We start from the raw sequence: 14,312 nt of genomic DNA, 5'->3' as shown, positions 1-14,312 counted from the left end.
TTAAAATCAACAACAAATAAATAATCCTCAAATTATTTTTTCTTCACGCAAGTGCAATACGAAACAAGAATTGCCCAGCTCAATTTCCCATGGCAAGAGCTATCATGTAATTGTGTTTTTGTAGCCATGGCCTTCATAACTTCAGGTAAATGTTTTTAAAAAAAAATCACCTTCAATTGTTCCTGGTTATAATCAGCCACTTATCAGCCTATTTGTGGGATTCAAAATTGTCTATACAGCAGTAAGCAAGATGGTGAAACATCAGTTTTTGTCATATCATATCAACAAGGAGCTGTGCACGAGGCTTCGATCTCATGATTGTCTCATCACTGTGTTTAATCCATTCAGAGAGCTTCCAAGGCTTCTGCCACTTCCATTTGAACTGTAATAACCATTAATGATGACTTCTCTTCCACCTCCAGAGTTTTCCATTTTGCCCAGCAGCTACAAGTTTCTTCATTGACAACTGCCCAATTGGTACCATCTGTACTCACAGTATTAATTTTTATATTCACAAGGCAAGACCAATCCGAAGTCCAAGTAGGAGAAGAAATTACCTTACGTGTAAGATCTAGAAATGCTGCGGTCTCTCTGGCGGATCCATTAGCAATGCCAAGAGTAAATTTTAGTTGCTTTGGTGCTGGAAGTGACATAGAAGACAAAGGAAGGACCACTTGAGTTGTCCAAATTGAATTGGGATTATTTCTCTCTCTAGACTTGTTGATTTTGATTTGGTAAACGGGTTTTTTTATTACGTTGAATTGATTTTAGAGAAAGAAAAATTAAGAGAGAACCAAGAAAAAAATGAGAAATACGTTGAATTGATTTTAGAGAAAGAAAAATTAAGAGAGAACCAAGAAAAAAATGAGAAATTAAAAAGAGATGGAAAAAGTAGTTTAATTGATTTTTATTTTTTATTTTAGGGTTGTTTATGATAATTAGATAATAAGAGGGGTTAATTTATAAAATAAACAGTTATGATGACCAAATTAACTCTTTTCCATTTGACTTTTAACACCGTTAGTCAATTTGGTATGTGTTTGGTAACGGAATGAACCTCAATGTACCATTTTGAAAATTTTTAAACCACATGAGTGTTGATCGAAAACAAGTGTAACTATAGGTTTATTTTTTTACTTTTCCCTTAGTTATATACTCCTTATCTTTTTAAAGTTTAACTTGGGTGATAGATTGGTATTACTTTATTTAATTTGTTATATAATCCTTATATTTTTAATTTTTTTTTTAAAACCCTACAATTTAACTAATTAATTATGAGAAGTATCACCGACGTATTCCCTGATTAAAAAAGAAAACAAAAAAGGGGTACTTCGTAGCCGTATCCCATTGTATACCCACCGTATTCCCCGTCCTCGGAATATTGGATACGCATACATTAACCTCTTAGAAGTATCGGTGCGTTACAGGTATCTATATGTTACGTCTTTCTATTATGCAAGTTATATTAGAACTTTTGAGATGTCACACTTCCATTGCAACAAAGCGCTCCACCAATAAGATTCCTTCACGTATAAAGTTCCTTCATTATTGTGTTCCCACTAATATCAAATTTTTATATCAAGCGGTCTAGTATCTTTATTGCTATTGAAAATCGACTCTTTACACTTATATACGACTCTTGCCTGTTGCAGAACCAAATGAGTTTAGTTCCTTTAAGAGCTACCTATCCGGGTCTTCACAAGTCGATCTTCAGCTCCCGGCCTAGAATTGACGACACATATCTAAAGGGATATTGGCTTACAACACTATTAGCCTCCTGGCCTATACAAAATGTGTTAGTTTTTACCCCTAATATATTGTTCCATCCATTTTTTTTTTGTCTTTTAAGGTTTTTCATCAGTACCGATGCATAGGGATGGCAACGGGTAGGGTACCCGCGGGTAATGTCATTCCCAAACCCGTACCTTTTTATTTTTTAATTACCCGTACCCGTCCCATTACCCTAACGGGTATATTTTTTGCATCTCATACCCTTCCCATTTAATTCGCGGGTACCCGCGAGTACTCTTACCCGTTAAGAATCAATAAATAAATAAAAATATTACAAATTTAACAAACTATAAATTTAATAAATCATAAATTGAATAAATTGAACCTTAATTAATAAGAATAAAGTAGCTTAGTGGTGTTGTAAAAAAAAAAAAAAAAGTAGCTTAGTGGTATCACTCAATTGTTGAAAAATAAATGGTTGGAGTTTAAATTTCACGTCTTACATCTAAAAAGCAATGATATTTATTAATATAAATTTTTTTTATGACGGGTAACGGTTACCGGGTACCCTAGGAGGTATTCCCATTACCCTTACGGGTAATGGTTTTGATCTCATACCCGTCCCATACCCTTTTATACAGGGTATGGGTAATCCCATTAGGGTCGGGTAGTGTCGGATACCCGTGGGTACACTACCCGTTGCCATCCCTACCGATGCAATACTAATTAGACAATTAAAATAACTAATTTCCGATTAATACTTCTCTTCTAAATCTTTAATTTCTAAGCAATTTTTTTTATCTCTTAATTTGTATAGCTTAATTATGATTATTTACATTAATTTACTTGTCTGTGAGAAGAAAAGATTATTTTAAAAATAAGAATAGAAATAAGTAAAGAGTTAGTTACATAAAAATCACAAACGATGGTAATATCTACTTCTTAATCAATATTAATTTGTAAACTATAGACCCTAAGATACATTACGTATGATCAATTGATATCAAGGAATAAAAATGGTAGAAAAAGAGATGAATGAAGAAAATAGTAAAAGAAAAAAAAAATGGATATACCATTGACAATTGACAATTTGACATAATCAAAATAACTTTTAATAATATGACAACATTAAAAACATTAAAAAAAGAAGGGGTTATTTTATTGTAAATAGTTTTCCAGTTCTCTGTAATTTTCTCATATACCATTAAAAAAAACAAAGTTCAGTGGCCATGGGTGTAATTTACCCTTTAAAGAATTAACATGATGGGCTGTAAAGTGTGGGAAATGTTGAAGATTTTATAAGAGAATCCAAATAAATCTGAGAGTATCTGAAATAAATCTGAAGATTTTTTGACAAACATGGGTAACTTTTAATAAACTAAACCCAAAGAATTAACATGCATTGGACTCTAAAATCCTTGGTATTTATGAGAGAATACAAACACAGATCACAGTTACCAAATCTTGTGTCTGCAAACAAAATCCAAATGAATCCTGAAAATCCAAATCAGGATTCTGGAGTTACAAACCTTCTTTTTCTGGTTGAAATGTTTGTTTTTTACATGTATAAATAGGCACACCATTCCTATGCAGATTATCTTCAATCTCCTCCTCCTACATCTTTATTCCCCAACATACACACAGACAAAGAGAAAGAGCAAATGGAGAAGAAGATGACAATGAATATGAGAAGTGGTTTCTCTCAGGTGACTGAAGATGTTATGGAAAACATTTTCTCCAGGTTACCTGCCTCAGCTTTTTCTTCGGCAGCGTGTGTTAGCAAATGTTGGAACCATGTTTGTGTTCGAATCCTAAAAAAGCCTAAGTTTGCTTCAGCTATCTCCCTCAAGCCTACTCTCCCTGTAAGTTCCTCATTTTCACAACTCATATATATAATATAATCAAAATGACATGAAGATGCAACAATTTGACTCACCATTTCTTTTGTGATTCATAGGATGCAGTGAAGGAGGTTCTGGACAAGGTTCTTGCTGAGCCAATTTTTCCACATTTTGCCATTGCCTGCATTGGCAAAAAATTCAGCTTGGCACTGACTCACCAACTGGTAATCATTGTCCCTGAAATATATGAACAGACACATTGATTTCAGTTCTCAGCAATATCTTTGAATTTGGTTTGCCCTGCTAACTTTTTTCTCATTTGATATTATGTAGCTTACAGAAAAATTAGGCTCAAGAGTGCCACTCATTACTAACACAGCCAGTGGGATCATCGGTGCTGATGTCACTAATGAACTCCAAGAGGCTAGTATATGCAATGCATATTTTTTTATTCTGATATCTTGATGAAAATAAAAACTAAATTAAATATATCACAAAGAGAAACCATTTCATTTCTTCTTTGAAAATAACACAGGTTAGGTGGAAACCAAGTGATGATGATTCTGATTCTAGCGGAGATACTCTACTTGATCGCGGGATTGTTTTGGTGATTGGATTTCTACCTGGACTAAGGGTTGATGCTATCCCACTGTTACGAACAAAGACGGTAATTAATTGGTTGTTCCATAAGGAGATTTATGTGTCTTAGGCATGCTCTAAATGGGAAATTCAATGACATATCTTCATCATTAATAATCACCTGCAATGGTATAGAATTGCATGTATAAAAAGTATTTTCAAGTACTAAGACCAACTATTTCTACTATCAGGTACCTGAAATGTGTTTGGATGAAAAATTTCTGACGGATATCAAGGAATTTACAGCTTTCTTTTCACATTCTGAATCACCTGCAGGGATCATCTTGTTTGGAGTAAGTTGTGATTCCTCCACCTACACAGTTCAAATCATGCTCTTCAAACAGATTAATCGACCATGATTAGCTTTCTTTTATTATTTTTTACATTTGCAATCCTAATATATGATATTTGTGGTTCTCTAGGATCGAAACGTTGACATGAGACCTATCCTCGCAAAGATGGGTAAGTACTAGAAAACATAATCTTTTCGTTATCCACTCGATTGCATTTCTCGCTGATCAGAAGAATAATGTTAAGGTTGTGATCAGTCATGAAAATCTTATTCGAAATTGGCAGATTGTGCATTGGATGAGGAAACGGTCATTGTAGGTGATGCAAGTGGGCGTTTCTTGTGCAGAAGTGCATATGATTCTCGACATTATGATGGTGATAGTTACTTCCTTGATGGTGTTGCTCTTGTGTTTGCAAGGGACATGCACAAATCTCAGGGTAAGTATTCAACCTATTACATGTTATAATTACCCCTCTTTACAAGTATGCTGAATTTAAATAAATGATAAAAGGAACCTACTTGACATAAGTTATTAAAAGATTCAAAATATTTCTACATTTCTTTTCATCTTTCTTTTCCAAGATTGTAAAGGAGTTTCCTACATGCATCACTAATTGATCCTTTTTTTTTTCTAATTTGGGGGCAAGGAGCAGATATAGGAGAAACTCAATTTCACGTCACATTGTCAACAGGCATAATGCCATTTGGTCCCCAACTCCATGCAGTTTGGGCATTACAAAAAGACACAGCTTCTTCATGGCTTAGCGCTAGAGTGCAGGGACATAATGAAATCCTTGACACCGAGGGTCTCTTAGCTGATATTAATAGTTCGGTAAATATTTCTTTTCCTTTTTCATTTTATGAATGTAAATTTGAAGCCTTTGGTGATGTTATAACTTTTCCTCTGCTTTCATTAGTTTTTCCTTCATGTTAATATTGTTTCATAAACTGCCTCTCTTGAGTTCAAACAAAGAAATTCTTTTGCAGTTTGATGATGAAGATTTTTCTCCTGATCTGTACATTGGAGTCGTACAGCCGAGGCAGTGGCACTACCCTTTTGGGCCAGAAAATTTTATATCAAGAGCATCATTAGCATTTTATAAAGTTTTAGGGTAAGATTTGGAAGAGCTTTCTGTCTACAATTTTACTATATCTTTAAACTTGAAAAACTAATTGAAGAACATAATTATGTTATCTTTTGATTTTCAACAGAGGGGAGAGAGGCTTTTTTATCATCAATGGTGTTGGCATTGAATGTGGTGATCCCTTCCTATTCTACCACTCAGATCCTGATACTGCATCATCTTCATGCAGTGATGCCTATAGAAACCTTGCAATTCTGAAGGAAGAATCAAAAGGCCAAAGCTGCCTTCCTTTAAGGAATGGTGAACCTAGTAGTGAAGGGAAAAAGGTGTTTGGAGGTTTGATTTTCTCTTGCTATCTCCGAGAAACATCCCACCCCAATGTCGAGAGCTCCCCATTCCATGAAAACTTTCCTGAGGTTCCACTTGCAGGAGTCTTTTGCAATGGAGAAATCGGACGAGGTTCTTCGAGCTCAATAAGTCAGGAAGACGATGAAGCAAACTCTGCTCGTTGTTGTCTGCACTACCATAGCACAGTATACTTGGCATTATCATATACTCCACCAACTTCAGAGTATTAAATCTGGCTATGGTTTCTGTCATAAATTCAAAAGCTCCACAGGTGTACCAGCGTTACACCCATGGGGCAAATAAGCAAAAGATATCTTAAGCCCATTAGGATTAGTTATTAATTTATTTTTCCTAATTAGTGGCTGATTTATAGCTTTCCTATTTTATTCCTAAATTAGCTGCTGATTTCTAGCTTTCCTATTTTATTCCTAATTAGTTGCTGATTCCTAGTTTTCCTATTTTGTAATTATGTCTCTTCTATTTAAAGGGAGATTATTATTAATAAAAAAAGGTACCAATTGAAAATTCCAATTAAGTTCAAGAGATCGTAGAGTTCTCTCCACTGAGCTCTAACCTAATCCTGACACAATAGGTAAAGGTAGAAAAACACCCAAAAGATCTACCAAAGAAGATATCCAGGTACAAGGTCCTATAACACGAGCCCAAACTCGTGTTCATAACAGTTTCCTTGCCTAATTGTGGAGCAGAGCTAAGTATGGGTTGAAATGTACAAAGGGAATTTAAGTATGGGTTGAAATCTATAAAGGCAAAGTCATTCTGCCCCTCTGCTAGCTAGCTGAGCAATGCATTGATAGATGGTTTAGGAAACTCAAATCTTGCCATTCTGATTGTTTGGTTTATAGACATTCAAGCTTTGATGATATAGTTAATTGTATGTTTTCTCAGGTTTGCTGAATATTTTTATGCTCTCTAATAGAATTACATTTCAAATATGGATAACTAATGCCAATAGAAGTATCAGAATAAAACTCGATCACCTAAGCTAATAACCTCAAAAGAAGGTTCTAATTTCTAAACATTCTACCACAGATGCAGATATGCCTGGAAAAAGCTATAAAGAAACCTACAATTATGCTCTGCTAGCTTGAAAAACTATTGAAAGAAAAAATCAAAACCAAATGAGCAATTTCAGATTGTGCAAAGCGAAAATAGCTGAATAATACACAGTTCACACCTGAAAATGGACGATAGAGTGGAAAGCCGAGAGAAATCTGGTTCAAATCTGCAGTTCTAGCTCCATATCTGTGCTTTGCCTTCAAGCAATTCCATCCCGTCATAAAAAACCAACAAGTAGGTGCATTATACAGGCCTAGATAGATAGAAATCAAATAAAAACTTACTTTAGATTGAAAACTAGGATCCAAAAAGGAATGAGTCCGATTAAGATATTTGCGAATGAGAGATTGTAAAGGAAAGGTTACTTAGATTAGATCAGATGAAGATGGACTGAAGGGCTGGAGGGAATGAAGAATGATCCAGTTCTATTTGTTACGGCGAAAATCTAACTCAAATTTAAATAAATGCGAATAAATGTTAGATGATATTTGATTCGGTTCCGTTTAATGACTGAATCAAATAAATCTAAAACTAAATAGTAACAAAATTATAAATAGAATTGAATAAACCTGTATACGGAAGATGTACAAGATATATCTATTGATGAGTAATTGGGATTTGAATGTTCTTTTGAGTTCGCTTGTTGTTTCTATGTTGGGAGCAGTCTTTAGGATAAATTCCTATGATCAAATTAGTGTCAAGTGATAGTAAGATAATAGTAGAGACAAAGTGTGCAAAGAGAGAGAAAGAGTGGGCCACAAATACATGATTTAAAAGCAAAAACTTGTTTTAAATTAATAATTAATTCTGTGACAAAATAATTATATTGTTTTCTTATTTTTGTCCAATAATTTTATACCCGGTGGGATAGGGTTTTTCAAATTTTGACAGAACTAATAGCGGATGAAGTATCATTGATCATTGATATCGAATTTTAACAAATAATGACATATTCCAATATTGTTCTCCCTTGAATGACATAATAAAAAATTTGATTTTAAAGCAATTAAAATAGCATCCTTGTAGACATATCATACAAGGTCCTTATATTTTGGAAAATATGCAGATGGATATAAGGATGAATCAATTTGTGGACAAATTTGCAAGTGATTCAGTGCACAAGATAAACATGCTGAATAGACCCTTAAGTTTCAATGTAAAGCAGATTTAATGTATATTAGGAAACATAACAGTAATTATTATAAAAAAAAAAAGGAAACATAACAGTAATGAGCCAGATTCATAGCATAGAGCAGAATAACAGTTGCAAGTAGGGTACTTTTGAGTTGTTCTGTGTTTCAGTAATATTGACATAGCACGTTAAGTTTGTTTGGCTCAAAATGTCATTTGGACATTTAGAAAGGTTTGATCTATGCATGACTATGCTCATATTGTGTTTTTAATCTTACATACAATGAGAGGAGGTCTGCCATCATACATTAAAACAGTATGCAGTATGATATACTAGCGTACCATGGTTGTCACAGTTTTCAACAGGGTACATACCTATGATTGATTTTAAGTTCAATAAGGTGCAAGACACATACATAATCTATCAGGTGCAACAAAGGGTGTAGATAAAGGCGGATTTTGTGATGTTTTCACAAGTTTCAGAATGGTCCTTGTACTTTTATGGACACAACAACCTCATGCCCTTAATTCTAGAATATTTACAGTTTCAGACTGCTACCTAGACACACATAGTGAGCATAGACATTAGGACTTATTGAACTAAAGTTTATTAAAAAAAAAAATCATTTTTGGTCCTTAAACTTTATAAGGAACACAACCTAATGTCCTTAATTCAACAAGATGAACATTTTGATACAACTGTTTATGCAAGTAGCAAGGTTTTATCAATTTAGTACCTTTTACATGGTCAATCAACACTTTTGGTTCTTATGAGAACATAGAGAAGCACATGTGGATAATTTGAAGCACAGTATAGGAGCAGATAGTGATAAATTTAGAAGCACAAAAAAAAAAAAATAGACCTTAGTTTATAAATTCTAAACTCTAAAATATAAATTATAGACTCTAATTTGTAAACTATAGACCCTAAAATACATTACGAATGATCAATTGAAAGAATATAGTATCAAGGAATAAAAATGGTAGAAAAAGAGATGAATGAAGAAAATAGTAAAAGAAAAAGAAATGGATATACCATTGACAATTGACAATTTGACATAATCAAAACAGCTTTTAATAATACGACAACATTCAAAAAGTAGGGGTTATTTTATTGTAAATAGTTTTCCAATCTTACAGTTCTCTGTAATTTTCTCATAAGTAAAAAGCAAACTTCAGTGGCCATACCATTAAAAAAACAAAGTTCAGTGGCCATGGGTGTAATTTACCCTTTAAAGAATTCACATGCAATGGGCTGTAAAGTGTGGGAAATGTTGAAGATTTTATGAGAGAATCCAAATCTGGTATCTGAAATAAATCTGAAGATTTTTTGACAAACATGGGTGATTTTTAATAAACTAAACCCAAAGAATTAACATGCATTGGGCTCTAAAATCCTTGGTATTTATGAGAGAATCCAAACACAGATCACAATTACCAAATCTTGTATCTAAAGTAAATCCAAATGAATCCTGAAAATCCAAAATCAGATACCAGAAAAGGAAATAAATCCAAATCAGGATTCTGGAGTCACAAACCTTCTTTTTTCTGGTTGAAAATGTTGATTCTTTTACATGTATAAATAGGCACACCATTCCCCAACTCATTCCTATATCTCATTCTCTTATATACACACACACACACAGACAAAGAGAAAGAGTAAATGGAGAAGATGACAATGAATATGAGAAGTGGTTTCTCTCAGGTCACTGAAGATGTTATGGAAAACATTTTCTCCAGGTTACCTGCCTCGGCTTTTTCTTCAGCAGCGTGTGTTAGCAAATGTTGGAACCATGTATGTGGTCCAATCCTAAAAAAGCCTAAGTTTGCTTCTGCTCTCTCTCTCAAGCCTACTCTCCCTGTAAGTACCTCATTTTCACAACTCGTATATATAATATAATAAAAATGACATGAAGATGCAACAATTTGACTCACCATTTCTTTTGTGATTCATAGGATGCAGTGAACGAGGTTCTGGACAAGGTTCTTGCTGAGCCAATTTTTCCACATTTTGCCATTGCCTGCATTGGCAAAAAATTCAGCTTGGCACTGACTCACCAACTGGTAATCATTGTCCCTGAAATATATGAACAGACACATTGATTTCAGTTCTCAGCAATATCTTTGAATTTGGTTTGCCCTGCTAACTTTTTTCTCATTTGATATTATGTAGCTTACAGAAAAATTAGGCTCAAGAGTGCCACTCATTACTAACACAGCCAGTGGGATCATCGGTGCTGATGTAACTAATGAACTCCAAGAGGCTAGTATATGCAATGCATATTTTTTTATTCTGATATCTTGATGAAAATAAAAACTAAATTAAATATATCACAAAGAGAAACCATTTCATTTCTTTTTCGAAAATAACACAGGTTAGGTGGAAAGCAAGTGATGTTGATGAGAACAATGATGATTCTGATTCTGGTGGAGATAGTCTACTTGATCGTGGGATTGTTTTGGTGATTGGATTTGTACCTGGACTAAGGGTTGATGCTATCCCACTGTTACGAACAAAGACGGTAATTATTTGGTTAAGGAGATTTATGTGTCTTAGGCATGCTCTAAATGGAAAATTCATTGACATATCTTCATCATTAATAATCATCTGCAATGGTATAGAATTGCATGTATAAAAAGTATTTTCAAGTACTAAGACCAACTATTTCTACTATCAGGTACCTGAAATGTGTTTGGATGAAAAATTTCTGACGGATATCAAGGATTTTACGGCTTTCTTTTCACATTCTGAATCACCTGCAGGGATCATCTTATTTGGAGTAAGTTGTGATTCCTCCACCTACACAGTTCAAATCATTCTCTTCAAACAGATTAATCGACCATGATTAGCTTTTCTTTTATTATTTTTTACATTTGTAATCCTAATATATGATATTTGTGGTTCTCTAGGATCGAAACATTGACATGAGACCTATCCTCGCAAGGATGGGTAAGTACTAGAAAATATAATCTTTTCTTTATCCACTCGATTGCATTTCTCGCTGATCAGAAGAATAATTTTAAGGTTGTGATCAGTCATGAAAAATCTTATTTGAAATTGGCAGATTGTGCATTGGATGAGGAAACGGTCATTGTGGGTGATGCAAGTGGGCGTTTCTTGTGCAGAAGTGCATATGATTCTCGACATTACGATGGTGATAGTTACTTGCTTGATGGTGTTGCTCTTGTGTTTGCAAGGGACATGCACAAATCTCAGGGTAAGTATTCAACCTATTACACAATATAATTACCCCGCTTTACAAGTATGGTGAATTTGGGAACTCAAATAAATGATAAAAAGAACTTACTTGACATAAGTTATTAAAAGATGCAAAATATTTCTGCATTTCTTTTCATCTTTCCTTTCCAAGATTATAAAGGAGATTCCTATGTGCAGCACTAATTGGTCCTTTTTTTTCTAATTTGGGGACAAGGAGCAGATATAGGAGAAACTCAATTTCACGTCACATTGTCAACCGGCATAATGCCATTTGGTCCCCAACTCCATGCAGTTTGGGCATTACGAAACGACATAGCTTCTTCATGGGTTAGCGCTAGAGTGCAGGGGCATTATGAAATCCTTGACACCGAGGGTCTCTTAGCTGATATTAATAGTGAGGTAAAGATTTCTTTTTCTTTTTATGAATGTAAATTTGAAGCCTTTGGTTATGTTATAACTTTTCCTGTGAAAGTTATGACAGTGAAAGAAAATGGAAGAATATCTGTTTTGGTTCTTTGCAATTTTCTATTAGAGAAAATACAAAAGGATAAATCACGTTATTAATTTATAAAATGGTTGTAGGTCACACAGCCATGAGGATCAGGAAAAAATTTAGCTTTAATATCAATATTCCATGAACTTCAAAGTAATGTTAGAAACCATATTTAGTTTCAAGCTCTGCACATAATATTCTAAAGACCCATATTTATTTTCTTGGACTATTTTCATCAAAGTTCTTCTGCATAGTTTATCTGCTTTCATTACATTTTCCTTCATGTTAATATTGTTTCAAAAACTGCTTTTCTTGAGTTCAAAGAAAGAAATTCGTTTGCAGTTTTATGATGAAGATTTTTCTCCTAATCTGTACATTGGAGTCGTACAGCCGAGGTACTACCCTTGTGGGCCAGAGAGTTTTATATCAAGAGCATCGTTAGCATTTTATAAAGTTTTAGGGTAAGATTTGGAAGAGCTTTCTATTTACAATTTTACTATATCCTTAAACTTGAAAAACTAATTGAAGAGGGGAGAGAGACTTTTTTATCGTCAATTGTGTTGGCATCGAATGTGGTGATCCCTTCCTATTCTACCACTCAGATCCTGATACTGCATCATCTTCGTGCAGTGATGCCTATAGAAACCTTGCAATTCTGAAGGAAGAATCAAAAGGCCAAAGCTGACTTCCTTTAAGGAATGGTGAACCTAGTAGTGGAGGGAAAAAGGTGTTTGGAGGTTTGATTTTCTCTTGCTATCTCCGAGAAATATCCCACCCCAATGTTGAGAGCTCTCCATTCCATGAAAACTTTCCTGAGGTTCCACTTGCAGGAGTCTTTTGCAATGGAGAAATCGGACGAGGTTCGTCGAGCTCAATAAGTCAGGAAGACGATGAAGCAAACTCTGCTCGTTGTTGTCTGCACTACCATAGCACAGTATACTTGGCATTATCATATACTCCACCAACTTCAGAGTATTAAATCTGGCTATGGTTTCTGTCATAAATTCAAAAGCTCCACAGTTGTACCAGCGTTACACCCATGGGGCAAATAAGCAAAAGATATCTTAAGCCCATTATGATTAGTTATTATTTTTATATTTCCTAATTAGTTGCTGATTTATAGCTTTCTTATTTTATTCCTAAATTAGCTGCTGATTTCTAGCTTTCCTATTTTATTCCTAAATTAGCTGCTGATTCCTAGTTTTCCTATTTTGTAATTCTGTCTCTTCTATTTAAAGGGAGATTATTATTAATAAAAAAGATACCAATTGAAAATTCCAAATTAAGTTCAAGAGATCGTAGTTCTCTCTAACCTAATTCTGATACAATAGGTAAAGGTAGAAAAACACCCAAAAGATCTACCAAAGAAGATATCCAGGTACAAGGTCCTATAACACGATCCCAAACTCGTGTTCATAACAGTTTCCTTGCCTAATTGTGGAGCAGAGCTAAGTATGGGTTGAAATGTACAAAGGGAATTTAAGTATGGGTTGAAATCTATAAAGGCAAAGTCATTCTGCCCCTCTGCTAGCTAGCTGAGCAATGCATTGATAGATGGCTTAGGAAACTCAAATCTTGCCATTCTGATTGTTTGGTTTATAGACATTCAAGCTTTGATGATATAGTTAATTGAATGTTTTCTCAGGTTTGCTGAATATTTTTATGCTCTCTAATAGAAGTATCAGAATAACACTCGATCACCTAAGCTAATAACCTCAAAAGAAGGTTCTAATTTCTAAACATTCTACCACAGATACAGATATTCCTGGAAAAAGCTATAAAGAAACCTACAATTACGCTCTGCTAGCTTGAAAAATTATTGAAAGAAAAAATCAAAAAAACCAAATGAGCAATTTCAGATTGTGCAAAGCGAAAATAACTGAATAATTCACAGTCCACACCTGAACATGGACGATAGAGTGGAAAACCGAGAGAAATCTGGTTCAAATCTGCAGTTCTAGCTCCACATCTATTGTTTGCCTTCAAGCAATTCCATCCCGTCATAAAAAAAACCAACAAGTAGGTGCATTATACAGGCCTAGATAGATAGAAATCAAATAAAAACTTAATTTAGATTGAAAACTAGGATCCAAAAAGGAATGAGTCCGATTATGATTCTATACTCAAAGATATTTAACGGATGAGAGATTGCAAAGGAAAGATTACTTAGATCAGATGAAGGTGGACTGAAGAATGATACAGTTCTATCAGGAATTTGTTACGGGAACCCAGTATTGTATAAAATAAAATGGGTAAATTTAAAAAAAAAAAAAAAAAAAACGTTGTGGTTTCATTTTTTTACATTAAAATGACTGTGTTTTTTCTTTTCAAATATAGGACCGTGTTTAATTTCGTTACACTATTTATTTACAGATTTATAGAAGATGCCATTTATTTGCTGATGTGGCTGAAGGACAAATATGAGTTTGTTAAAAAAAATAGGGTAAATTAAAAA

At 34.1% G+C, this 14,312-nt stretch overlaps 1 protein-coding gene across 1 annotated transcript; it reads left to right on the top strand.

Annotated features, from left to right (window-relative positions):
* The first annotated feature begins 3,128 nt into the window (after nucleotides 1-3,128).
* Nucleotides 3,129-6,467, top strand: LOC136217764 (F-box/LRR-repeat protein At5g63520-like). Its single transcript, XM_066004418.1, has 11 exons — nucleotides 3,129-3,152; nucleotides 3,306-3,593; nucleotides 3,689-3,796; nucleotides 3,906-3,995; nucleotides 4,108-4,239; nucleotides 4,403-4,504; nucleotides 4,634-4,673; nucleotides 4,788-4,940; nucleotides 5,157-5,335; nucleotides 5,491-5,615; nucleotides 5,716-6,467. The coding sequence occupies exons 1-11, from the start codon at nucleotides 3,129-3,131 to the stop codon at nucleotides 6,164-6,166; spliced, it is 1,692 nt and encodes a 563-aa protein (XP_065860490.1). The 3' UTR covers nucleotides 6,167-6,467.
* The last annotated feature ends 7,845 nt before the right edge of the window (nucleotides 6,468-14,312 follow it).

Source organism: Euphorbia lathyris, chromosome 1, assembly GCF_963576675.1.
Source record: "Euphorbia lathyris chromosome 1, ddEupLath1.1, whole genome shotgun sequence".
Classification (NCBI taxonomy): domain Eukaryota; kingdom Viridiplantae; phylum Streptophyta; class Magnoliopsida; order Malpighiales; family Euphorbiaceae; genus Euphorbia; species Euphorbia lathyris.
The sequence above is the reverse complement of the archived record's forward strand: the minus strand, read 5'-3'. Positions and strand labels throughout refer to the sequence as shown.